Genomic DNA, 25,602 nt, shown 5'->3' on the forward strand with positions numbered 1-25,602 from the left:
CCCCAGCAAAGCTCCCAGACTTCCCCCTCTGAAGGAAGAGCCCAGGCACTCCAGCATTTCAGAGACCCACAGGGTGACAGTCAGCACAGAGGTCAGCCTGCCGGTGACATCTGCATCCCTTAACCTCGAAGTCCTCCAAGGGAATAAAGTCTGCAACTTAATTGTCCATCTAGCAATTTAGCGTCCACAAGTTCTTCTATCTGACCAAAGCGTTTTTTTGGCTGTTTCCCCTACAAAGACTGTATTTTTCCTAATAGTGGAGGACAGAAATCTTGTCCAGCCTTGGTCCAGGGAGCTGGCACTGGAGTGAGAGGGGCAGTCCCCAGTTAAAGGGAATAAGGTTGGAAGGAGGGTCGGGGCTCCCTAGCTGCTGCTTGGACATCCTCTTGGTGAGTGAGGACAAGGATAAAGGCAGGGGAGGAGAGGGAGAGCAAGCTGGCATCTCAGGCCAAGTCCCCCGACAATGGGCAGGAGTCTGGAACCTGCAGCCTGTTACTTAATTATCTCTGAATGGTTTTTGTTCCTGGCTTTAAACATTTACCCCTATTGGGTTTTCACGGCTTCACAAGCTCTCTATCTCCTTTTCTTTGCCGTTGCCATGGCAACGACACCAGGCGTACAACTGCTCTCTGATTTTAAATAAAAGTTGAGGTTTCTCTCTCTCTCTTCCCTCCCCGCCCCTCCCTCCTTCTCTCTTAGGATGGATGAGGTTTCTCTCATCCCCTCCCTTCCTTTCACCTTCCTCTCTGCCCTGCTCTCCCCCCACCAGACTAGGTTTCCTTATCATCACCTCATTCTCTCATTTCCTCCTTCCACCTGACTCTCCTCTAAGCCCTCTCCCCTGTCATTGGGCTTCCTAGATGGCCCTAATCCCCTGGTTGCCATGACAGCAAGACAAGGCCCTTTAGGAGGGATGGGGGCAGAGGTTGAAGGATAAGGGAAGTTGGCTGGGGAGGGGGTGGTGTGTGGTGGGGAGGTGATTTATTGGTAGTCCCAGAAGCAGTGTTACCCAAGATTCTCTGGGGACCACCACCTTCCTCTCTGGACCTCAACTCTTCTAGCAATTAATGGGCAATAGATTCCTTATCTATTCCCCACCCCACCCCCAGGCACCAAGAAAGGACTTTTTGATCTGTGCAATTGGGAATGGTGGGGGAGGAGACAGGGAGGTCTGTGGAGATAAAGCAGTAGTTTTCCAAACTGCTGGGTGGCCTGTGTGTGTGTGTGTGTGTGTGTGTGTGTGTGTGTGTGTGTGTTGGATGGGGGGCAGGGCAGGGTGAAGGCGGAACTTCTCCTATCTGCTCTGGGGCAGTGAATCACTTATACTCCTGAGTCTTGGTTTTCATTGGCAACTTTCAAGGGCTGGATTAAATCTTTGATTTTTCTGTACTTTAAGGTGCCCAAGGACATCAGAGAAGTCTCAGCAGCTATAGCTGGTGGGGGTAGGGGCCAGGGTGAGGAGGAGGGGATTTGAGGGAAGTGGGAGGTGAATCAGGTGCCTGAGACCCAAAAGAGCTAGTCCTACGGTCTGGCACCACAGGGGCCTCCTTTTATCTGCTCAAGGCAGAGGTGAGGTAGACCTCCCAGAAATCCTCATCACATGTTTCTAAAGAAAGTCCGGGCCTCCACTCACTTCCCACCAATGGACTGTCCAAGTGGCTGTCTTTGCCAGCTACCCAGTCATTCCCTGGCCCCTCTGTTGGTAAGTCATGGTTTAAGTGGAGACTTAATCATTCCTAAAATGGTCTAGAGATTGAAATATTCTACTTACTCCTCAACAACATAAACCATTCTCTCTTAATTGTATGATACGGGTCAAGGTTAAATACTTGGGTAAAGGGAGAAATAAACAACAATCTGGCATTTTAGAGAAAACTATGGATTGGGGGTCAGAAGACTTGATTTCCAGGGCTTCCCTGGTAGCTGAGCTGGCAAAGAATCTACCTGCAATGCAGGAGACCCCGGTTCAATTTCTGGGTTAGGAAGATCCCTTGGAGAAGAGATAGGCTACCCACTCCAGTATTCTTGGGTTTCCCCGGTGGCTGAGATGGTAAAGAGTCTGCCTGCAATTCAGGAGACATGGGTTCGATCCCTGGGTTGGGAAGATCCCCTGGAGAAGGGAATGGCTACCCATTCCAGTATTCTGGCCTGGAGAATTTCATGGACAGGGGAGCCTGGCAGGCTACAGTCCACGGGGTCGCAGAGTCGGATACGACTGAGCGGCTTTCACTTTCACTTTTTCTAAGGGCGATTTTATCCCAGGGGGCACTTGGAAATGTCCAGAGACATCTTTTATTGTCACACCAGTGAATGGAAGGTGTGTTGCTACTGGCTCTAGTGAGTAGAAGCCAGGGATGCTGCTAGACATCCTACAGTACACAACAGCACCCCCTCTCCCTGCATGCACGCACACACAAACACACCCACACATGCAAACACACCAAACATTAGCTGTATCTATCTCAATCAATTCATTTTCCCATTCAGAGCCTCAATGTCCTCGTTCATAGATTAGTACCTTATACTCAATGATTTAGGTCACACACATTTCCTGAGTGCCCATGTCAGACATCTTTCTAGGCACAGAGGGTGGAGCAGGTGCAAGATCAAGAGAGAAGGTCCCCTTGTCCCCAAAGACTTTTCATTAACTTATCTTCACAACTTGAAATGAAATTGCACAAGGTCACACAGAAAATCGGGAAGGAAGCTGGAATCTGAACCCAGGTCTTCAGACTACAAATCCAAGGGCCCTTCTCATCACTCCACACCACAAAATATTAGGATTCAATTCAGCAATAAGAGCTATCATATACCACTTAAAGCATCTCAGATACCTCTTCGAAGCATTCTACACAGATTATTTAATTCAATCTTTATGATCACTCTACGAAGCAGATGCTGCTATTCTTCTATACCAAAGTGAAGGGACTTGCACAGGGTCATGATGGCAGCAGGTTCTGGATCTGAACCCGAGCAGTCTGAACTCCAGATCCTGCCCTTTTGCTCAGAAGCTCAAGAGTACTTCCGGGGCAGCATCATCTGCATCATCTGTGAGTGCCAAGTCACTTCAGTCATGTCCAACTCTTTGCAACACTATGGGCTGTAATCTGCCAGGCTCCTCTGTCCATAGGGATTCTCCAGGCAAGAATACTGGAGTGGGTTGCCATGCCCTCCTCCAGGGGATCTTCCTGACCCAGGTATTGAACCTGGGTCTCTTATGTCTCCTGCATTGGCAGGCGGGTTCTTTACCACTAGTACCACCTGGGAAGCTAGTGACTCCTTGTTTTACAGTTGAATAAACCAAGGCTCCAAAATAGCATATCACTTGCCCAAGAAGAATCAGGATGAAAATCCAGGTCACCCAATCTAAGATCAGCTCAAATATACCCTCGAGCTCTCAATGTCTATAGTCCTGTTGGGGGAAGGCAGTGGGAGGTGCATTATAAGAAACAAAGTCAGAAAGGGAAAGGGAAAGGGAAAGAGGACGTGGAAAAGTGGGAGAAACACCTAGTGAGTGGTCAGGAGAAAGGAAAGAGCTGCCTCCAGATGGTGAAGGAGATAGCGGAGGATGAGAGGAGAGGGAGGGCGCTCAGAAAGGAGCAAGATGCTGAGCACACAGGGAGGGGCCAGCCTAGGAGACGAGGAGGCCTCGGTGGCTCAGAGGGTGAAGAATCTGCCTGCAGTGCAGGAGACCTGGGTTCAATCCCTGGGTCAGGAAGACCCCCTGGAGAAGGGAATGGGTACCCACTCCGGTACTCTTGCTTGGAAAATCCTATGGCCAGGGAAGCCTGGCAGGCTACAATCCATGGGGTCACAAAGAATCAAACACGAATGAGCAACTAACACTTTTCTGAAACCTCGGGTGGGCTTCTCTCTGTGCCTTGCCACCTATCAGCTGGCTAGGCTGTCAAGATATCCAGACCTTTTCAAAAACCCTGTCCCTCTGGCCAGGGAACAAGAAGAACTTAGAATCTGTGACCCGCCCCCAAAATCCCCAACCCCGGTGTCCAGGGGCTTCACTTGCTGCTTTTCCTAACACCCAGCCCCAGCCTTGAGGGAGGGGGCAAGAAGAAAGGACAGACCTCGAGACCAAAGCACCCAACACAGCGGGCACCGGGACCTGCCAGGCTCCCTCCCAGCTTCCCAGTTCCTCCTGGAGATTCTTCCAGGCTCAGCGCCTCTCTTCAAATCCATTTTGCAAATGAGGAAAGCAGGCCCAGAAGCTTCTCTGGGGGCCCTGACCCTCCCCGAGAAGGCCCGGGCATGACTTATGAAAGAGGCTGGGGTTTGTTGTTTGTTATTTTTTGTTTTGTTTTGAACAAAACAGAATCCAGGGCCTTGGGGAACTTGCAATCTGGTAGAAAACTGAAAGGTCAGTGCTTTAAAACTGAGTATAAACTGAGCCTGTGAAATGAGATAAAGGGAGGGTTCGTCAGAAAAGGCCCTTGGAGGAGGTAACCCTTTTGAGAATCAGATGCGGGAGGTGGAGGGTGAGGATGGAGAAGCTTACATAGCGCAGGCTTTAGGTCTTTACAGACCGAAATTCCTGGGCTCTGGCTCCTAGGAGAGGGCCCTGGTTTTCATTTTTTCCCTTCCCCCCACAGCTCAGCTCTGGTCGGCCTCTGAGATGATTAAAACCAAAAGAATTTTAAATGCCTGGAATTCACTTTTCACCACTGATGCCATTTGCTTATTTTCTCTCTCTCCCCTCCCTTCTTATAATTTCTCCTCTTGGGAGAGCTATCTGTTTGCCTCACTCTTTTCTTCTGGCTGAGTTTGCTCTGCGATGATCCCCAGTACCCACCAGATGACTTTGTTTTCATTGCGGAGAGGAGGAGAGAGGGGGTAGGGTGTCTCAGGCAGAGGGGAGGGAGGAGGGGAGGGTGGAGGGGCCTTGATCTTGCTGGCGAAAGTTCCCAGAAAAAGAAAGAAGAAATAGCTTTCAGGGAAAGAAATCCGCCAAATGTTTATGTTCCCACAAGACTCTGCGAAACCTTTTCACAGACCAAAGCTAAAGTTGAGGGTGAGATCAGAGCACGTTTCTTAAGGAACAAACTCTTATCAACAGGCACACACAAGCACCCACATCCTTGATCCAGGGTCCCCAACCTTCCCAGAGTAGGCTGGATCATCTCCATTCCCAGGACGGCAGACTCTGTGCATGTGTGTGTGTGTGTGTGTGTGTGTGTGTGTTTGCAGGGAGAAGGGTACTTTTGTTCTTACCCAGAGTCCAGACCAGATCTGAAAAATGTATAAAAAGTTTGCTTCCACCCTGGTTCCTAATCAAGCAATGCTTCTCCAAGGGCACCCCAACGCTGGCTCTCTGAAATCAATACATCTGGTTTTGGCTCAAAAACCAAATCAGAGAGAGTCAGGGCCTCATTCAGGAAGAAGCAGTCCTTTATGTGAACTCCCCCCGGATGGCAAAGAGTCAGAAAACGGTGCAGCCAGAATCTTGGAGATTATTACCCTTCTCTTTTTATGATAAGAAAACAGGCTCAGGTCACCGCATAAGGCACACTTCCCGACAACCACAATGGAGCTAAAATTCACAGCTAGACTCGCAATCCAGTGCCCCTTCCATATTGCCTCCTGAATGTCGACTTTCCTACCATAGTCCCTGGGAAACCAAGAGCCGAGACAGAAGCTACAAACCATCTGAGTGAGACTGGACACATTTAACACTTTGGCACAGGGGCTCTGCTGCAGGTGCAGTGGGCAGTCTGAGGCATGGAGGTCAGCAAAGGGGGAATGTCAACCCTACCTGGAGCTGGATGCCAATAAGCTCTGAGCTGGAAGTAGCCCTGGCCCAAACAGACAACTTCTTTGTGAAAAGAAAAACTGCACCGGGACAGAGTGACCTGGGTTGTCACAGCTCAACAGTACATCCCAGAAGTGGCACAGTGTAGAAATTTTGTGCCGTCTCTTCCTGAGGAAGGTGAACAAAAGCACTCTCCCTCCTTCATCCGCTTTTTAAAAAATTAACTTGTTTGATGTGGCTTCTAAGGTCATGGGCTAGGTGCTTCCATGTGTAGTGGTAATAACAATAGGAATAGCAATAGCAGTCACAGATCCCATTTGTTAAGCACCTGTCATATGCCAGGAACTCTGTTTACATACACCATCTGCAGTTTTTCCAAGATTCCCATTGACCAACGAAGAAACTGAGACTCAGATTATATGACAATTCCGAGGTCTCATGGCTAGTTAATGGCAAAAAAGTCCATAGGATCCAATTCTTTTATTTCTCAAGACCAAGCATTGTGCTAGGGTGAAGAAAGAAAATTCAATACAGAGAGCGAAAGAATGGACGTCCCCCATTCTCCACCACGTCCTGCAGACCAGCAGCCCTGCCCTCAGAGACAAGATGAACAGCAGTGGGAAACAGTGGTGAGTTGCCAGAACTTTAGGTTCCAGTCCTGCTCTGTGTCTAACCCTCTGAGTAAACTCTACTGTCTCTCAGTCTTCTCAAATGCATCATCTGGACATCCTCCTCGCTATTTATCTTCAGGTTGGAAGCCCAAGGAAAGCCCCAAGGTTTGTGGTTATGCCGGGGCTGAGGGCCCATCAGGAACAGTGCTCTCTCCCTCCCTTACCTCTTCTTCCTGGGTCACAGTTTTCCTCATCTGTGAAATGGAGCATATTGTCAACTCCTGGCACAGCGCCTGCAAGGTGTAAGTCTACGTGCTAGGCCTTCCCCCTCTTCACCCAATCACCATTATGGAGTGGTTATTCCCTGAGTGGGCTTCCCAGGTGGCGCTATTGGTAAAGAACCCACCTGCCAGCCAGGGAGACTTAAGGGAAGCAGGTTTGATCCCTGGGTCAGGAAGATGCCCTGGAGGAGGGCATAGGCACCCACTCCAGTCTCTCGCCTGGAGAATCCCATGGACAGAGGAGCCTCATGGGCTACGGTCCATAGCATTGCAAAGAGTTGGACACAACTGAAGTGACTTAGGGATTCAGCCCCAGAGTCTGTGTCCCGCTCTCCTCAGAAAATGTTCCCAGACCAAGTCCTGGGTCCTAACTGGGTGGTGGCCCTGCCCTTTCTTTCCCTGTCATCCTTTCTCACCCCTGCAGACTTCACTTCCCAGCATAGGATTGACGAACTTCACTGGGACCATCTCTTGCTCCTCATCAAGTGTTCTGGTCACCAGCCTACGCGCACCTCCTGCTGTATCCCACCCTGCCTCACCCCACCCCACAACCAGGGAGGCTAAGGGAGCCAGCGATGTGCAGCTCTGGCTGTGCTAGCTCTGATAGACCAGGTGGAGCCTCCCCCAGGAAGCACGACCATACTTCCTGACTACCACCAGCAGAGCCTCCACCAGCCTGCTGGGCTGACCAGGGGTTCTGGGCCCGTGCTCCGCTCAGCATTCCATGCACCCGCTCAGGTCCCTTTCTTCCCCTCCCTTGGTCTCAGCACCCGCAGCCAGCTGCCCCCACCTCCCTCCAGCATCTCTCTTCCCACTCTCCCCTTCTCTCCCGCTTCCTCCCCTCCCCCCTCTGCTGCGGGCTTGGAGCAGGAGGTTATGAAAATGAGCTGCGTGCCCAGGAGACTGTAATTATCTGCTAAGTGTGAAAGCCAGAGTGATTAATTAAGAGATAATAAAAAGAAAAGGAGGGCGAGAGGGGGGCCTCACGGCTTTGCTTTGATGATAGAACCTGAGGTGAGCCAAGCAATTAGGGGAATCTTTATCGAGAGTTAGCTATAATCCACAAATTATCAAGCACCAAATGCTCCAGGAGCAGGGCACATTTCACTCCTGCCGAGTGACAGACCGACAGACAGGGAAGGACAGCGGGAGGAAGGGGCCCAGGGAGCATCCAGCTGGGGGCAGGGAGAGGCCCTGCGCAGTGGAGCGCGCGTCTGTGCTGCTGGACAGATTGTCCCGTGCCAGGCCGCCAGGCAGCACTTCCAGGCCCTCGGGCCGTGGCTACCCTTGAAACAGGGGTAGCCTGACAAAGACAGGCTGCCCCCCAGGCAGGCTCCACAGCAGAGCCAACTCGGAACACCCCCACTGTCTCCTGCAGAAGGACCAGAGGGCCAGGCGCCTGTCTCCCCCCAGACATGTCAGCTCCTCCTCTTCGAGGACTCACATTCTCCCCTGTCCTCAAGGGACCAGGAGCTGCTGTAACACCATTCCTCTCCCCGCCTTGGCCATGTGGGAGTATGTCACACGGCCGGTGCGAATGCTACAGGGGCCACAGTTTGACAAGGCGACACCACAGCTCATAGCTCCCGGAGCCAGCAGCCCACGGGGCCCTAGCTGGATAGCCCTCCCCCACCCGGCTCCCACTCTTATCCCACCCAACCCTCCTGTAAGAACAGTCTCTTCTTTCCCACTGGGTCCTGCCCTACCAGTCCTTCCCACTGGGGTCCATTTTCCTTTTCTTGTCCCCTCCTGGAAACCTTCCCTAACTGATCCCACAGCTCCAGTATCTCTTTCCATCTTCTCCTGTGCAAAGGTACAACAGGGTTCAAAATGCCCCGCTTATTTAGATGATCTTTGTGTGTTTAGACCCTGAGGAAGATGGCAACCTGTCTTCTCTATTACAGTGAGCTGCAGAAACCAAGCCTCCGCCCTCAAGTTCAAGCTTAGGGCTACAAGTTTGCACTGATCTAATACAGTCTGGTATCCTAGTCCACACTCCATCAGATTAGTAGATCTCCAAAGGCAGACACCCTATCCCTTTCTTTCTCTGCCCACACTGATGTCACTTGGGATCCACTCTGTCCACCCAGGCATGGATAGCTCAGTTGAGGACATCCCTGTGTGGCTTTCCTGGTAGCTCAGTGGTAAAGAATCCGCCTGCAATACAGGAGACACGGGTTTGATCCCTGAGTCGGGAAATGCCCTGGAGGAGGGCATGGCAACCCATTCCAGTGTTCTTGCCTGGAGAATCCCATGGATAGGAGAGCCTCATGGTTACAGTCCATAGCGTCATAAAGAGTCAGACACGACTGAAGCAACTTAGCGTGCACACACACACAATATGTAATTCCAAGAGGAAGATGTTCCTGCTCTGAAGCTAGATCAGGTCCTGACTGTGGCCTAGGCTCACCTCTGCCATCTCCCCTGCAGGCCCCACTCTCCTCCAGGTACCCAGTGCTGCCCCAGATGCCAGAGCTTCTCTCAGCCTGGCCCCCGAGGAGGGGGTAGGAGGGGCCCTCAAACCATCCACCAGAGACAATGGCCTGGTGAAGGACACCAGAGCCCGACAGCCTCCAGCTGCTCTGAGCCACCGAGAAGGGGAAACTGGACAAGGAAGGGCATGGTGGCTCAGCCAGGTTCCTGGGAACACTACAGTTCTGGCCCTGACTGGGGACACTGGGAAGATAGACAGCCTTGGCGGTTTGTTGGAAAGTAGACCTGCTCCCTAAAGAGACAACCTGCTCAACCTCAACTGAGGCCTCAAAGACACTGTCACCTCTGACCTCTCTAGGCTTGCACTGAGAGAAAAATGAACCTATTAGGGGAAATGTTATTCTTACAGGCATAAAGAATTCTGGACTCTTACTCAGTTATAGTCTCCAATAAGACAGCTTTTTTCTTTTTTTTTCCAGAAAGAGCAGGAAGGATTGGGGTTAGACACAAAGAAGAACTTTCTGCTTGCCAGGGATTAACTGACTTGAAGGTGAGCAGGCAGAGAGAGCAAATGAAATTCCCTTCTCTTCAGAAAAAGGACAAACATGGATGCATCCAGGTTGATTCAAGTTGGTCCTGCCTCAAGAGAGAGATCTTGAGAGTCCAAAGGTGTTCAGATTCTTCCAGAATTGTCTCTCCACCTTCACTCCTGACGCTAGGATCTGTGTTCTAGGAAGCCCGGTCTGACTGACCCTACCTCCTTCTTTGTTTACTCTGAAACTCCTCAGAATGGATGTGTGTAGTTTGCACTTGAAGATGGCTGAAAGTGTAGTCAGTTTTCTGGGGGTTCTTCTTTCCCCTAGTGGACAGGATTCCCTAGATATACGGAGCAACCCATTTTATCAGAAAACTCTGAGGGCAGAGGTGCTCTTCTCTGGCCTGTGGACCTGCCTCGACAGCCTGAGGCTCTGCACCCAGATCACGAAGGGAGGGAGAGAGTGAGTTAGCTCATCATGTTGCCTGAACAACCATTAGGTCTACATGAGTGTGAGAAAATGATCTGCCCAGGGGTGGTCCTCCATTCCTCCCTGAAAATCATGACCCCAAGTAGGTCTACAATCCACCTTCCTTCCCAGATCTCACTTTGCTCATGATCAAACCTTCAAGCCAAAGCCTACAAAGCCTAGGCCCTGGCTACCAGCTCAGTCAACATGTTTTTCCCCCCAAAACCCCACCAATTGAGAGCTGGGTTATGAGGAGTTACTCTTTTCATTTAAAAAAAGAAAGGAGAGGACTGATTGGCTCGGGCATGGAGGCATGTCTCCACCAACATACTGGCTAGTTGCTTTTCAACTCTGCAGCCGGCAGCTGTTGGCATGAGTGAACACTTGGTGGGGTACAGTAGAGGTGGCTGGGAGCGTGGGAGGTGCTGGGGATAAGGCTGGGCAGGTTAGTCTTGGGGCCGAAGATGGGCAGGCCAGCATGCACTGCCCCTTCTCCTGTCGCACAACCTGCTTCTCTAAAACAAACACATCGATGGTCCTGAATCAATGATCCATCCAGGCTCCGTTACACAACCAAGCCAGCTGAAAAGTGAATTCAGGTAAATGAATTCTATTTTTTCTTGCTTCCCATTAGAACGCTGAAGCTCTATTTCCCTAGAGGAAACACATCCTCTAACACTTCAGAGTGTGGTCCAAGGACAAGCAGCATTGGCATCACCTGGGAGCCTGGTGCCAACACAGAAATCCCGTCTGACCCCAGATCTTCTGAATCAGAATCTGCACTTTTTAACCAGATTCCCCAGGTGCTTCACAAGCATGTTCAAGTTTGAGAATCACTGTTCTAACATCCTGAGTTGAAACCTTGTGGAGAGAGAGGGATTTAAACCTAAACCTTCTGGTCCTGCTTACTGTGCATTGCCCAAGGAGTGCTTTCCCAGGGCTTAAAGTAGAGGTAAATGGTTGCTATCACTCCATTTAACAGATGAGGAAACTAAGGCTCACAAAGATGAAGAGCCTGCTGAATCTTCAGAGCCAGGATTAGACCTAATTCTAAAGCAGGGTGCTTTCTATTTGCTGCCATCCCAAAGCTCCCGCCACACGGCACTCCAGAGACCATAAATTCAGGGATTACCAACATCACTGGCATGGTTCACATAGACTTATCTGTATTTGCACCATTATTTGTTCTTCACTCATCCTACTGATCTGCCTTGGACTATGAGCTGTAAAAAAACAGCAGGCACTGTGCAATATGATTTACTGAAAACCAACTGTGTTCCAAATACTGTTCCTTAACATCGATTCCTTCATTCAGTCCTCACAGCAACCTTCTAACGTAGGTCTTATTGTCTCCATTTTATAGATGAGAAAACTGAGGCTCCAGTGACATGACCTGGTCCTGCTCACGCGGGTGGCAGCCTCTCTGGCTTTCCCATTGGCCCTCTGGTCAGGAGGTCCCAGGGCACTTGAGGGGTTATCCAGTTCCAAGGGTGTGTGGAAAGAGACCAGGCTTAGGACACGACCCTGGTATGAAACCAAAGGCAACATGCACAAACCAAATCCCTTAGATATGGGCTCCTCTCTCAATTTTCTGCACAAATGGAGAGCAGCAGCAGTGCAGATAATCCAGAAGTCATTTCAACTTGCTTTGCAATGCATTTTTTTTTTTTTTTTGCCAAGTCAGATTTCCCCTTCTAATTATATTTGGCTCAAACTGACATTAAAATGAATTTGTATTCTCACTTCACCGACGGCCTGGTAAGGGAAGAAGTCCCAGATGTGTGCAGGGTGATAGGCACATCAGTGTAGACTCAAACATCATCCAGGCAGTAGCCGACTGGGGATGGAGGCTGGAGAGCTGTCAGCGCTGGCAGCAGGAGAGCGTGGGAGAGGTGGTGGACAAAGATGGAGCGGGCTTCAGGGGCTTCTGGGAGTCCCCTCAAATCATCCCCACAGTGCGGTCAAGCGGATAGCTTTCCAAGGAGGTGGGGGCTGAGGCTCAGAGCAGCACATAGGGTTTGAGATCAATTGCTCAGGGTCTGGGATTAAAACCCAGGAGTCCACTGGACGACCAGGGAATCCCAATGAAGAAAACCCCAACTTCTCTCTGGGGCTTCACCTAACCCGTCTGCCTGCTCGCGCTCCCTTGTCTCTCTGTCTCTCTCTCTCTCTGCCCCCATCTGCCCATCTCAGCTTCTTTCCTTTTAATAACCTCCCAGTTAAGTGAATCGAATGGGAAGAAGCAGTTAAAAGCACCTCATGGCTTGACAATGCTGGGTAATGGAGCGAGCAGGGCCCCAGGCTGTTCCTGGGAGAATTTAGGAAGGAGGGGGGGAAAAAAGAAGAAAAAAAAAAAACTCAACCAAGGACAAAGTTAATTTAGAAATCAGCTCAGTAGGGTGGGAGTACAGATAGGGGAGAGGGAACTGGACACAAGAGGTTGGGAGATCTGGGGAAAGCACGCTTTATATAAACTGCCTTTGTTCCTGGAAATCATAATCCTTGGGAGGGACCTCGCTCACTCCTTCGGATTCCTCAGCTCCTTCCATCCGGAGCAGGGGGCACAATCAGGGATTGTCCGAGCCGGGATATCTTGAACAGCGCTGCATTCCAGAGGCTCCAGCCGCAGCCCCGGCCTCACATCTGTGGCTGTGCCCTCCCCCTGCCAGGCGGCCTCTTCCACTCCCCCCTCTCCGATAGCCAGACTTCAGCATTTTTCACATACCTCTCTTCCAGCGTTTATCTTACAGTATTGTCAATATGTGTTTATACATCCATCTCCCACACCCGCCCCAGAGTGGCTCAAGGACAAGGACCAAATTTCACTTACCTTTGGATCTCTGGTGCCTACATGCATGCCCAGCCCAGCCCAGCCATTAAAAACACACCAGTTTAGTGGGACACTGGCATGCACCCCTATGGCTCACTCCCATGGTGGGACTCTCCTTCAAAGGTTTCCATTTGAAAAGCCAGAGCCGGCTTCCTTGAAGACGTTTGAAGAATCTCCTAGGCTCAGCTCCCAAATGCACACACATCTCTGGCCACTGACCAGAGGAAATGGCCCAGGATTGACCCTGCAGGGACTAAATAAACCCAGATTGGCCCTCTGATGAAACCAGGTGGATCCCCTAGATTCTGGGAATGCAGACCCAGCCCAGGTTCCCAGAGAACATAGGACAAAGAACCTAGGTATCCACCAAGCTGCAGCGCTTACCACTGAACTCTGCCTCCGGGCATCTTTATCTTATTAGACCTGAGGATTCGAAGAGAAAAAAGGTCTCATCATTTCAAGCCTCCCCAACTCTGGTCACAGATCTGAGACTTCCCAAGGCGAACTGATTTTCTCTTAAGTTTTTCTGCTCACTTCTACCCAGTCAAGCCCGACCATCTGCCCATTTCTTTTTTTTTTTTTTTTTGCCAACTTAAGGGGTTGTAAACCTCAACAGTGGGTAAACCCCAACAGTGGGCTTCCCAGGTGGCACTAGAATCCACCTGCCCTTGCAGGAGACGCAAGAGATGGGTGTTTGAGCCCTGGATCGGGAAGAACCCCTGAAGGAGGGCATGGCAACTCACTCCAGTATTCTTGCCTGGAGAATTCCACGGACAGAGGAGCCTGGCGGGCTACAGTCCATGAGGGTCACAAAGAGTTGGACATGACTGAGGGACTGAGCACACACGCACACAAACCTCTATAGTGGCTCCAACAGATGAGGAGTTTAAGACAAGAGGAGGGTTTGGTGAAGAATGAAGTAGGGATCACAACATTTTTAACACTTCCTTTGCTTTAAAAACAGAAATCCCTGTTTCTTCCTTCTTACAGGAGGTCTCAGGCCTGGCATTTCCAGGCTTTTTTTGGGTCAGGCCCCAGACTACTGTTCTGGATCACCTCCATTATTTCTCCCTAACCCAAATCCTCAACTGCCACCAGCCTCCATGGGCCTTGCGCATTCCAGCAGCCACACCTTGACTCGGGAAGTTCAGGCGGCCTGGTAATGCTCTCCCTCTTCCTGCCACATCCACATCCTGTCCATCCTTAGACCCGCTTCCTCCATGGAGCCTTTCCTGGCCTCTTCAGCCCACAGCAAGCTCCCCAGCTCTGACTGTGCTCACTGCTCTCCTGGCGCCAAATACACCCAAGCCTAGCATTACCTGGAACCTTTGCATATATTTGTACATCTTAGTTTCTGAAAGGGAAGGGACCATATGATATCGTGGGGTTTTTTTATTCCCCATAATGCCTACACAGGGCTTCCCTGGTAGCTCATAATGTACGTTTCATACATAGTAATATACATTTGCTGACTTGAAAAAAACTAACTCTCCCCATTTTATGGAAGAGTAAACTGACACCTTCAGAAGCTAAGTTATTTGCATCTAAATCACAAAGCGAGACCCTTAAAGGCAAAGGTAGTATTTTATTCTTTTGGCAACACTGGTGCCTGGAACATAGTGTAAGCACATAACACATTTCTGTGAGATAAAGGAACCAAGTCCGGATTCTCTTCCCACACAGTGAGGATGGACTCCCTCAACTGCTTTAGAAGGAAAAAAGAGGCAGAGAAGAAAAGCATCACATGGCCAGTTGGGAAGAGGGATGTATGACTCTAATCTGGCCTGGAGTAGGGCAGGCTACCGGGACAGCCCTGCCAGCGCAGAGCACTGATACCTGCTGTCCCTTGCTGCCTCAAACCCAGTCCCCATGGCCTTCTGGGAGATTCTTCCATCACCTTCCCAGAGTCAGGCCCCTGGAGGAATGAAGCAGCAGCAGCATCTCCTGGGAAACTAATGGAATTTGCTAGGGAGTACTACAGAGTTCCACCCTGGATTTAAGACCCTGAATCCTGAGGAAGCTGGCTGGCTACAAGGCCCATTTATTTCAATATGATCCCAATTTTGTTAAATGGACTCAAGGAGGGCAGAGAGGAATGAGGCTTCAGCTCCCTGAGACTACAGAGGTTAATAAAAGTTGCTGGAGAAATTAAATGTGGAGGGGGAGAAATTGGGAGCTTGGAGAAAGTTGATGCAGCGTGGGGGAGAGCAGGATGGAGAAAGAAAAATGCGATCTTCAGCAAAAAAGAAAGTCAGCTTTCATCCCAGGAGCTCAAAGAACTCGGTCAGGTTGCACTCTCTGTGAATCAGTGGGTGGGAAGGTGTACGAGCAGGGGCTGCAGGACGGAGAGAGACCAGAATCACACAATGGGGAACCTGAGGGTTCCAACTTTCACAACCTTGTAGTCTGTGCGTCTTCAGAGCAAGACAAGACAAAAACTCGTGCCTTCAAAGACTCTTCAGAGGATGGCTGCCATGGCTGGCAGGGGAATGGGACACATTCCCCTGTATTCTCTGGTGAATGGGTGGGCCGGGGGAAAGGGAGAGAGATCTATTCATAGGCGTATGGGGGTGAGAAGCGGCTGTGTATGCAAGTGCACAGGCGACCACGAGGGAATCTACACGTGTGCACGTGGACACACACACTGCACAGTGAGACTTGCATGCGGCGGCAATGTGGAACGGGTGGGTGTGCCCATCCATCTTCAGGGGCTTCCCTCTGGAATCATTCCTGCCTCCCACTCCCACTTCCCTGCTTGGGATCTGGTCCTGGCTCTGTACTACTTAAATATATCATGTTGGCCAATCTGCTTAACTTCTTTGTTTTTCTTTGTCCACTCACAAAATGGGGATAACTCCTAACAGGTTACTGTTGGTACTTAAAAAAAATTTTTTTTAATTTATTTTTATTTTTGGCTGCACTGGGAGGCATGTGGGATCCCAGTTCCCCGATCAGGGATTGAACTCATGGCCCCTGTATTGGGAGCACAGGGTCTTAACCACTAGACTGCCTGGCAAGTCCTTACTGTTGGTATTAAATGAGTTACTAATGCAAGCAAAACACAAAGCAAGCTCTCCACAGAAGAGAACCGCCTTCTCTCTCACTTAGAATGGACTCATTTTCTTTCCTGACTCCTGAGACAGCCTCTCTTTGACATAACATTTCAGAATTGAGGACATGGCAGCCTCTTTGTTCTTTCCTGCTGACCACTGCCTGCCGCTCCCCCGCTCCCAATCCCAGCCCTTTCCAGGTCAAAGCATCTTCCAGGACAGGGCCAAGTAAAGTGGCCTGGAGGCCTTGAGAAGAAACCAGGCAGGAGCTGATAGGTGGGGAAGGGACATAGCCTTCCCAGCTCTGGATGCATGGACAGGGATGTCCCTATCCTTGGTTGGAAACCATCCCCAAAATTGGGATGATGGAGGCATTTGCCCCTATCCCCTCCCTCCAGTCCAACCTCCCCTTAGCAAGTCATTTCAGCTCTCTAAGACTATTATATTATGTATTAAATGGGGGAAATAATAACTACACTGCTCGTATCATAGGACAGTTGTAATATATCTACCAAATGAGATTGTACATGTGAAAAAGTTGCTAAAATTGGAACGCACTATATAAATACAGGACTTCCCAGGTGGCTCAGTGGCTGAAAAAAAAAATCCACCTGCCAATGCAGTAGATGCAGCTTTGAACCCTGGATGGGGAAGATCCCCTGGAGAAGGAAATGGCTACCCACTCCAGTATTCTTGATTGGGAAATCTCACGGACAAAGGAGCCTGGCAGCTTACAGTCCATGGAGTCACAAAAGTATCCGATGCAACTTACTTAGTGACTAAACAACACAAAGTTAAAAAGACTCTACAAGTGGGAAGACGAGATCTGCGGCATTACAAACCTCCTGCTCCTGACAGACAAGGAGTTCCCATCCCTACTAAATAAAACAGATGGTCATCCAAGCAAGACAGCAAGATGCTGGTGGTCTAGGCATCTCGGCTGAGCCCTGGGGGAGCAGGCTGAGCCAGGCACCAGGAGGAGCACGGTGTCACTGTGGGGAAGAAGAGCAGGAAGGCGCCCTCTTTTGCCCTCCAAAGCCACCTCAACCGAAGGGAGGCCACCGCACAGGTGCCTCTGCGGTGAAGGGTGCCCAGGGGACCATGGGCTTTGTAGTAAAGCAAAGAGTTTGAATCTGTTGGGATCTAATACTCCCGGGATGGCCCTGAGCAAGTTAATTAAAATTGGCTTTGGTTTCCTCATCCTTAAAATGGGGGTAACACTTCCTTCACAAGGGCATTGTTAAAAGGAATAAACAATGAGTGTGAAGAGCGCACAGTAGGGATTTGACAAGAAGTCATTTTGATGCTTTGGTTGGGAGACCACCTCTTCTACAGTCACTTTTCCCTACCCTAGGGCAGGCAGGGCCTCCCAAAGCAGATGAGAACACCAGACCCCAGCCTCTGTGTCTGCCAGGGACGGGGCTGAGTTAGAAGCTCATGGTCTTGGTTTTCTCCCCAGGCCCCCACTCAGTGGGGCCCCCACCCCCTGACTCTCCACAAGTCAGTCTTGCATGTTGCAGGGGTAGTTTCCAAGTTTGCGGCTCACAGACCTGTAAAGGCTGTGTGTAATTTTAGAAACAAACACAAAGCTGCAAACCTTTCCATTCGCCAAGTAAAGCGCTTTTTACGGGACTTCCCTGGAGGTCCGGTGACTAAGGCTTCATGCTCCCAATGAAAGGGACCGAAGTTCAATCCCAGATCAGGGAACTAGATCCTACTTGTTGTAACTAAGACCCGCAGCAGTCAAATAAATACAAAATATAAATAAACAAGCAAAAAATTAAAAGTCATTTATGGTCACTGTTATATTACCAAAGAAAAACCCGTTAAACACCCAAAAATGTAGGACAGAATCTCAGAATAAAAGATGGTTTTAGGAATTTGAATGAATTTCCATTTATGAGCACTCTCTCCTTTTTCCTCTGAGTTTTCCTTCAGCTCTGGATCAGGAAGGACCCTGTCCTGGCTCAGCATCTATCCCTGCTGGCATGTGGGATCCCAGTCAAAGGAAGGTGGGGGAAGTATTTGAGAGGAGCTGATTCCCCAGCCATTAACACCATCAAGATACCCAACCTGTCTAAACCTCGATTTCTCAGCCATGAAATGGGGATAATTACAGAGCCGATCTCAGGGGGCTGTTGTACAGATTAAATTAGATAATGCAAATAAAGTAGTTAGCACAAGGGCTCCATAAATGATCCGTATGATTTCCAGACTCTGAAACGCTGCCACCTCGGGGCTAGCATTCCTCATTTCTCATAAGAGCTTTGGCTCCTTCTCACTAGAATGCCACCCTCTTCCACTTGGTCCTGTTCTTCCCCAAACCCTTCCTGAGGTCTCCAACCAAGGCTGGTTAGCCTCCCCTTCTGGGTCCTCCACAACCCAGTTCTCTCCACAAAAGATACAAGGCAGAGGTGCTGGAGCCCAGGACCAAGAATCTGGGCTGCTGGAGTGAGAAAACAAAAAGAGAAGGAGGAGCTGGAAAGGAAGCAAGCAACTGGGCTGCCCGTGTCCAGCCACGAAGTCCTAATAGAAGCACTGGCAGGGCATGTCTTTCCAGACATTGCTCCATGCACCTTATGTGGATTAACACGCCATTGCCACTGTATGAAATGTTATTTCTATCCTGACTGTACAGACGAGCAAACTGAGTCACAGAGAAAGCACACAGCTTGTTCAAGCTGACACAACTATCCAGTGGCCTGGGGGGAAAGGGGTTTAGCCAGGGAGCTGGACAGGAGTCTGTGATTTAAGACCATTTAATACTGCCTCCTTCCAACACCGTAGCGCTCTCATCGAGTCAATCAATTGATCAGATATTTAAGGGCACTCATTGCACGCTTAGCACTGTGTCAGAAAGTGAAAGGATAAAAGAGAAATGAAGACTTAGTCCCAGAGGATATAAAGCTCTAAAGGAGTTTTCATCAGAGCACTTGGTTCTCAGGTCAACATGGGGTGAGAGCCAAGGACAAGGCTGGGCTGCTTCATCCCTACCCCACCAGAGAGCCACGGGCAGAGGAGACAGCAGGGACAAGGCTGGGCTGCCTCATCCCTACCCCACCAGAGAGCCACAGGCAGAGGAGACAACCAACCATGCAACCATGGGAGCCAGCGGAAGGTGGGAGGCCTAGACAGCTTCTCCTCCTCTTCCTGATCCAGGAGCTTCTGGGGTCCAGAGCGATAGCTGGAGGTAGTGCTAGGCCCTGAAAACTGGGTCTACACCCTTCTCTTGGGGTCTGAGCAGAAGTCCAATCAAGGTCAAGGAGAGGGACCAGGTATCCTGATTTCTGCCGTGTCTCCCGCTGCTCTTCCCCAATCTCAAGATCCTGCTTTGGGTCAGAAATGTGGGCCATCTGAAGTGTGTGTGTGTGTGTGGGGTCGGGGGGCACGGTGAGAAGGGAGTCCATTCCCAGCTACTCTTTTTTCCAGACTCTTGTTCTCTGTCTGGATGTAGCTGTACTCAGGCAGTTGAATACTGGGAATTTAGGAGGCCCTGGGGCCTCTTCCCATTACTCCTCGCCACCCTGCCAAGTGGTGGCAGGGATGCCCAGGGGACGTCTAGGGGCTGGAGGGACACATTTTTCCCCTACCCCAACCTCCACCCTCCCCTGGAGGCAGCTCCCGCCCCGAGCCGGCCTGTCATCCCACATTGCTCTGATTAGCTATAATCTTTCTTTTTCAATTTCTCCTCCCTGAGACTGGGGAGCGAGAAAATCTCCCAGAAAATGAATAAATATTTCAATTTTCGGCGCAATCAGTCTGAGGAGCCAGCGCATGATGGAAACGGGGGGAAGGATAATGGTTTTCATTTAGATAAGATACAGAAAATTATTTAGTGAAAAATGAAGATTGATGAAGCCCATTGAAATTCTTTAAAACGCGATTTTTATTTCTCTGCCTAGGCTGAACGTTCCCTTCCTCTCTCCTCTCCGCTCCCCTCAATTCAACTGCCTTCTCCTCCCACCTTCTCCGCACTTGCCCATCACCCTCCCTCAAAAGCCTGGCGACCCCCCTCAGTTTCTCCTCTCACTGCCCCAGTCCCTGCCTACAACTCCTTCTTTCTAAGGATGGAGGCTGAGGAGAGAGGTCCTGCCACCGCCCCCCTCCTCTCCTGCCCAGTCCCGTGAGCATCCCCGTCTTCCCAGGTCCCTACTCCTTCCAACCCTGCCTGCTCTCCAGTCCCTGTTCAGCCTCCCAGGAACACTCAGGAGTGACTTCCTCTCCCCTCTGCTCTATCCTCTCCCTTTTGCTCCCTTTGGTATCCCCCCTCCCACCCCCAAATACTTGTGTACACTTTCATCAGGTCTTGCTTTCACCCTTGCAGGATGATGGGCGACGGAAGCTCAGCTAACCCCTGACCCCTCCCCCGCCAAGACAGAAAGGCACCCAACACTCTTCTTCTCTTGGAGCCTTCCATCCTGCCTCAGTCCACATGCCTCTCCTGTTTGCGAACTGCAGCTTTTGTTCCTTGAAGCTTGTTCGTATCCATGTTGCTGACACATTAAGGCTGCAGGAAAGGGGCAGACAGACGCTGGCCCCCAGCACATACCAGTACTGACCCAGCTGACCCCTCCCCCACCGCGGTGGGCCCTCCTCCCCTCCCCCTCCTCCAGCAGCCTGGCTGAACAAAGTCAGAACTTAAGTCATCCTCCCAACTTTCTGCCAAGTGGCTGGCTTGGCCTGCCAACCTCAGGACCAGGCCTCCTTTCCCCCAGCACCACTTCCACCCCACTCACACTATGAACGTGGGCCCTACCCAAATGCTAAGTATGCATGTGTGTGACCCAGGGGGGTGGGAGCCTTAGGGGACATGATGGGAGGCCGGCCCCCACCAACTCTGCCAGGCTTTGCCTTCAGAGGCAGGAGGGCCCCGCCGGGAGGAGAGGGGAGGGGTCCAATACAACATCCCACCCCTAAACACACACCCACTAGGCCAGGAAGGGAACCGGTAGCAGGGCCTCGCCTGAGGGTGCTCGGTGCCCAGTAACTTTCCTCTTCCCAGATCCACCCTCCCACCACCACCCAAGAGGAGCCCACCTCCTCCATTTTGTTGCCTGAACATCTCCATAGGTATCTGCCTATAGGAATGCCAGTTCAAGTTTCTTTGTTTGCTGGAGGGTTGGGATTCACAGAAGGGTTTCTGTGTGTGGGTCCGTATTGTGTCCTCGCAAACGCCCAACTGCATACATGTACTGTGTCTGTGAGTTATGGTGTGTTTGGGTGCTCGAATACGCTGCTATGGGGGAGGAATCTGTCTTCCTCGGATGTGTCAGTGTCTTTGTGTATATGTGTCTGTCTCCGTGTGGGGAATGCTCGCGGGTATGTCTGTCTCAGTAGGTGAATAGTCTGTCTCGGTGTCTAGGACTGGATTTTGGTGTTTGTATGTCAATCTCTCTGTGTCAGCTCCATCTTGGGGGCGGGGGTGGAGTCGGGGGGGGGGGGGGCGGCTAGCTCAGCAGGGTTAAGTCTTCCTTAGAGTCAGATCCAAGAGACAAGAATCCACTCAAACAGAGCCCAGTAGTGGCTGAAGTCTGGGCCCTCGGTTTCTTCAGTTCCCCTGCCGCCCCCCCCAGCCCAGCCTTGGGATACACTAACATCCTCATCTCTTTCAACCTCTCCCGCATCTCTCAACCTCTCCTCCATCTCCCAGGCTCTTCCCAGCCGATCCCAAATAAAGCTACATCGGTACTTTTCTGACCCGAAGGTGTTAGCCGCCCCCGACTCCCGCCGCCCCAGCGAATGGCCACTTCCATACCCAGCGGGCCCGAAGCTGCCTTTGGAACTCCACTCCAGACAGGGAGCCTCCGCGGGCAAGGGTTCAAATCCCCACCAGAGGCCCCGAGGCACCCCTCCCTTCCTCTGGAGGGGGCAGCCCCAGGCAGTCTGGAGCCGCGGCTCAGACTCAGCCACGCCAGGGGCTAGGCTGAAGGAGGGCCGGGATTCCCTCAGCTACATCTTCGGCAGCCTGGGTCCCCCGCTTTCCGCGCACCTCCGTCCCCCGAATCTGAGATCCCACCCTCTTCCCAGCCTTCCCTCCCGCCGGGACCCAGGCGTCCGGACCCCGGGTCTCAGAGGGTGGAGGTGAGTAGAGCTGCCAGAGGCTCCGGAAAAGACTTTGAGCGGTCGGATCCCTTTTTCACCCCGACCCCCGGCCCTCGCGGCCCCGATTCTCGGTTCTCCCGCGCAGCCAGAGGAAACAACTTGGGCAAATCAACGGAAAACTCCTCCCCGCAGCCCCCGTTACTCCGCGCGGGGACCCAGCCCCCACCTCGTGGCGTCCCGACCCCCGGGGACCTGCCGCTGGCTGCCGAGCCCCTCGGCGTTCCCCGGGTCGGGGCGCACACTCCGGCCCCCGGGGGAAGCGTGAAGGGGAGCAAGGGCAGGAGCGGGCGGAGCGGGGGGGGTAGGGGAGCTTACCTTGGGAGAAAGTGTCGGAGAGAGTGAGGATCCAGACGAGGAGGCTCAGCATGCTGTCCTTCCGCCGTGCGCCCGCCCGCGGCTGGGGCCCGGAGTTGGCGAGGGAGCGAGAGGAGCGGGCTGGGGAGGAGGGGAGCCCGGGAGCCCGCCCCCCGCCCGCCCGCGCCCGCCCCTGCACACTCACACGCACACTCACTCGCGCGCACAAACTCACTTCCCTTCCCTCCGCTTCTCTTTTATCTCTCCTTCCTCGCGGTCCCGTCTCTCTCTCTCTCTCCCTCTCTCTCGCCCCCCTTTCCTTCCCCCTCGCCCTTTTATTATTTCTCGCCTGGAGCTTTATCTCTCCGGGTCTCTTTCGCTCTCTGCTCTCCCTTTCTCCCCCCTTGTCTTCCTTCCCTCTCTCCCTCCGTCCCTCCTCCTGACGTCTACTCTCCCTCCGACGGCGCCTCCCTCCACAGCCCTCCCCTTGCCCCCCCCAGTGCGCGCGCACACACACACTCACACCCCTCGCTGCAACTGAGATGGACGGAGCGCCAAGAGAGAAAGCGGTGGAGGGCAAAGCGGGTAACAACGTGAGAGTCGCAGGCGCTGGGGCAGAGACGGCGGGACCCCTGCCCACCCGCACCTCCCTCCCATCTATATACACAGCCCTGGTCCCAGGCTACCGAACTAGGCAGTGGATTGGGGAGGCGGGGCATGGGCTGAGGATCAGCTTCTAGCCCAGGGGATGACTGTGGTGGGGAAGGGTGTGTGAGTGTTTGTGTGTGTTTGGGTGTGTGTAAGCGTGTTTGGGAGAGGAGGGGGTGGGCAGGCGGTGGTTCATGGAATCAAAATGCTTAAAATCCTTTTTTTTCTTTCTCTCTCTCTTGTTAATTCCACACCCAGAATCTAACCTCTGGATTCTCAAATTGGGAATTCTCAATTGACTTAGGAATGCTGGGGGTGGGGAAGGAATCACTCCTCTTCCCACCTACTAAAGGCAAAAGCTGGAGAATTCCAGCTGCTTCCTGGATTGGTCTGAGGCCCCCGCCAGGGGGCCTCACCCAGCACACAGTGGGGCCAGGCTGTGTTGGAGTCCTCAGCTGGTGGAGGGCAGGAGTAAATGACTCCTTCCTTTGTTCATCTTATCTTCCCCTCCGGAAAGAGAAGTACTCAACTGGAGGGCTTCAAATAGCGAAGAGGAGAACAGCCACAGGAGGCACAGAGTTTGAGATCCTTTGGGGTTGAGGGTTCTGGGTGCTGGGGAGAAGGAATTCCTGGTGAGATTGATGAAGGCATTCAATAGGGGTCTCCTCTTTCTTAACAGCCAGCCTCTCTCCCAACCCCTAACTAGATGCTTCTGCTCACAGGTCCGGGGGTGCCTGAACCTCTGGGTCCTAGGCAATGAGTTGAGGATACATAACAGAAATCGCACAGGAATTGCACAACTTTACAAAATTGGTCTAGAGAGGTCTCCACTTCTTTCCTCCCAGATCTTAAGTCTCCTGGGTCCCTCATTACCCGCCAAGATTCTGGATTTCAGCCCCCGGAGCCAAGGTTCATGGCTCTTTGGTGCCCTCTGCTGGTTTGAGGCAGTTATGATGCCTCTTTCTTCCACAGATAACTGACTCTAGGCTGAATGGTCCAGGTACATCCACATAGGAGGACACAGAAACACAAACTCACATTCAGAAGCATTCTATGCACAGACCAGAGGGTCCTTCATATGTTCTAAAACACATGTGTACGGTCAAACACACAGTTTAAAAATAAAGAGTATACCTAACCCAGAGAAATAGGAATAAATATAATCACAAATACATACAAACAGCCGCACATCAGCATGCAGACACAAGGGCTTTTAATTTACTCATCATTAATCTTGCATTTTGCAGATATTCTTGCATCTTGCATTCTTCAATGTTTGTTTATGTTCCAGTCATAATTTTAGGCCCTGGAGCTATAGCAATGAAAAAACAAACAAAAAAAAATTTTTTTTTTTTTTTTTTTTTACAAAGTCCCTCCCTCAGAATATTCTATACTGGAGACCAGGAAGAGGCAATAGAAAAATAATAGAAAACACAAGGTTGTAGTAAATGCTATGAGAGACAAATAAAGCAGGATACAATGAATAGGGAGTGGAAGGAAAGGAGCAATTGCTACTCTTTCCAGAGTCAGGGAAAGCTGCTCTGCTAAAATAACATCTAAGCAGATACCTGAAGAAACTGAGAGATACAGGTGGTCAGGCAGGCATCTAAGTGGAGACTGTAGCAGGTAGGTAGAAACAGCAAGTATAATAGAAGGGCCCTGAGGAAGGGATGCTCTTGGAATATCATCTGTGAGACAGCCTTTTCTCCTTTTTATTCTGCATGGAAAGGAGGCCCGCAGCAATACTATTTAGGAAAATTTTTGAAGAAAATAATCCAGAGCCAAGGAAGAGAATATTCTTCGCTTAGTGAGTGCTTCCTGTCTACCTTCTGCTATTCAGGTTTGATGGTGATTCTCAATGTGACGAGGGACTAGGTTATCAGAGCTTTACCCTTCCCTTGGCTTTTTATCTCACTTCGAAACCCCAGCAACAGAGAAGCTAAATTTCTCTAGGTCCTTAACAGCCAAATAGTAATCACACTCCCCTCTCCTGGTCCCTTAACTTCCCACCCTGCCTGCTCCCTTTAATCTCTGATTCTTACAAGCTCTGTTCACAGCAAACACAATTCTGCAGACTCCCCTCCACAAAAGCCAGTCAACATTCCAGATGCCAAAGTTTAAGACCCCATCTCCAACCAAGGATCTTCAACATCAGCTGTGTATTAGATCTCCTGAGGGACCTTTAAAAAACACCAGTGCTTTGGCCTCACTCCCAAAGATTAATTGTTCTGTAGTGAATCCCAAGCATCAGGATTTAACCTCCCCAGGGAATTCTGATGGGCAGCCAGGGTTGAGAACCAGGAAGCAAGCCCCTGCTTTCCAGGCATTGACCTCAGCAAGGCCACACACCATGGGGTGCTGTACCCTCTTCCCTCCACCAGCAGTTTTGCTTCCTGCTAATCCTGCTTCTTCCTCTCCTCCTTGTAGGGAGGACCCCAGTCAAGCTCTCACAACTTTCTTCCATTCTAATCTCTCTCACGGTAATATTCACAATTCTAATTGGATTAACTGAGTCTACTGGAATTTAATCACATAACTTTCATCAAACTGGGGACATCGTGGGGTTGAGTCTCCAGTATCTGATGGAT

General features: G+C 51.1%; 1 protein-coding gene across 3 annotated transcripts in view; it reads right to left on the reverse strand.

Annotated features, from left to right (window-relative positions):
• KIRREL1 (kirre like nephrin family adhesion molecule 1) overlaps nt 1-22,741 on the reverse strand; it is a 104,956-nt gene extending 82,215 nt beyond the window's left edge. Inside the window, exon 1 of one of the 3 annotated variants that reach the window (XM_070784033.1) lies at nt 22,388-22,741. In XM_070784033.1, the coding sequence (XP_070640134.1) occupies nt 22,388-22,439 (52 nt within the window). In that variant the 5' untranslated portion in view covers nt 22,440-22,741. The remainder of the gene's footprint in view (nt 1-22,387) is intronic. The other 2 variants (XM_070784020.1, XM_070784027.1) reach the window with 2 other exon arrangements.
• Nucleotides 22,742-25,602: the final 2,861 nt, after the last annotated feature.

This window comes from Bos indicus, chromosome 3 (genome assembly GCF_029378745.1).
Source record: "Bos indicus isolate NIAB-ARS_2022 breed Sahiwal x Tharparkar chromosome 3, NIAB-ARS_B.indTharparkar_mat_pri_1.0, whole genome shotgun sequence".
In the NCBI taxonomy this organism is placed as follows: Eukaryota; Metazoa; Chordata; class Mammalia; order Artiodactyla; family Bovidae; genus Bos; species Bos indicus.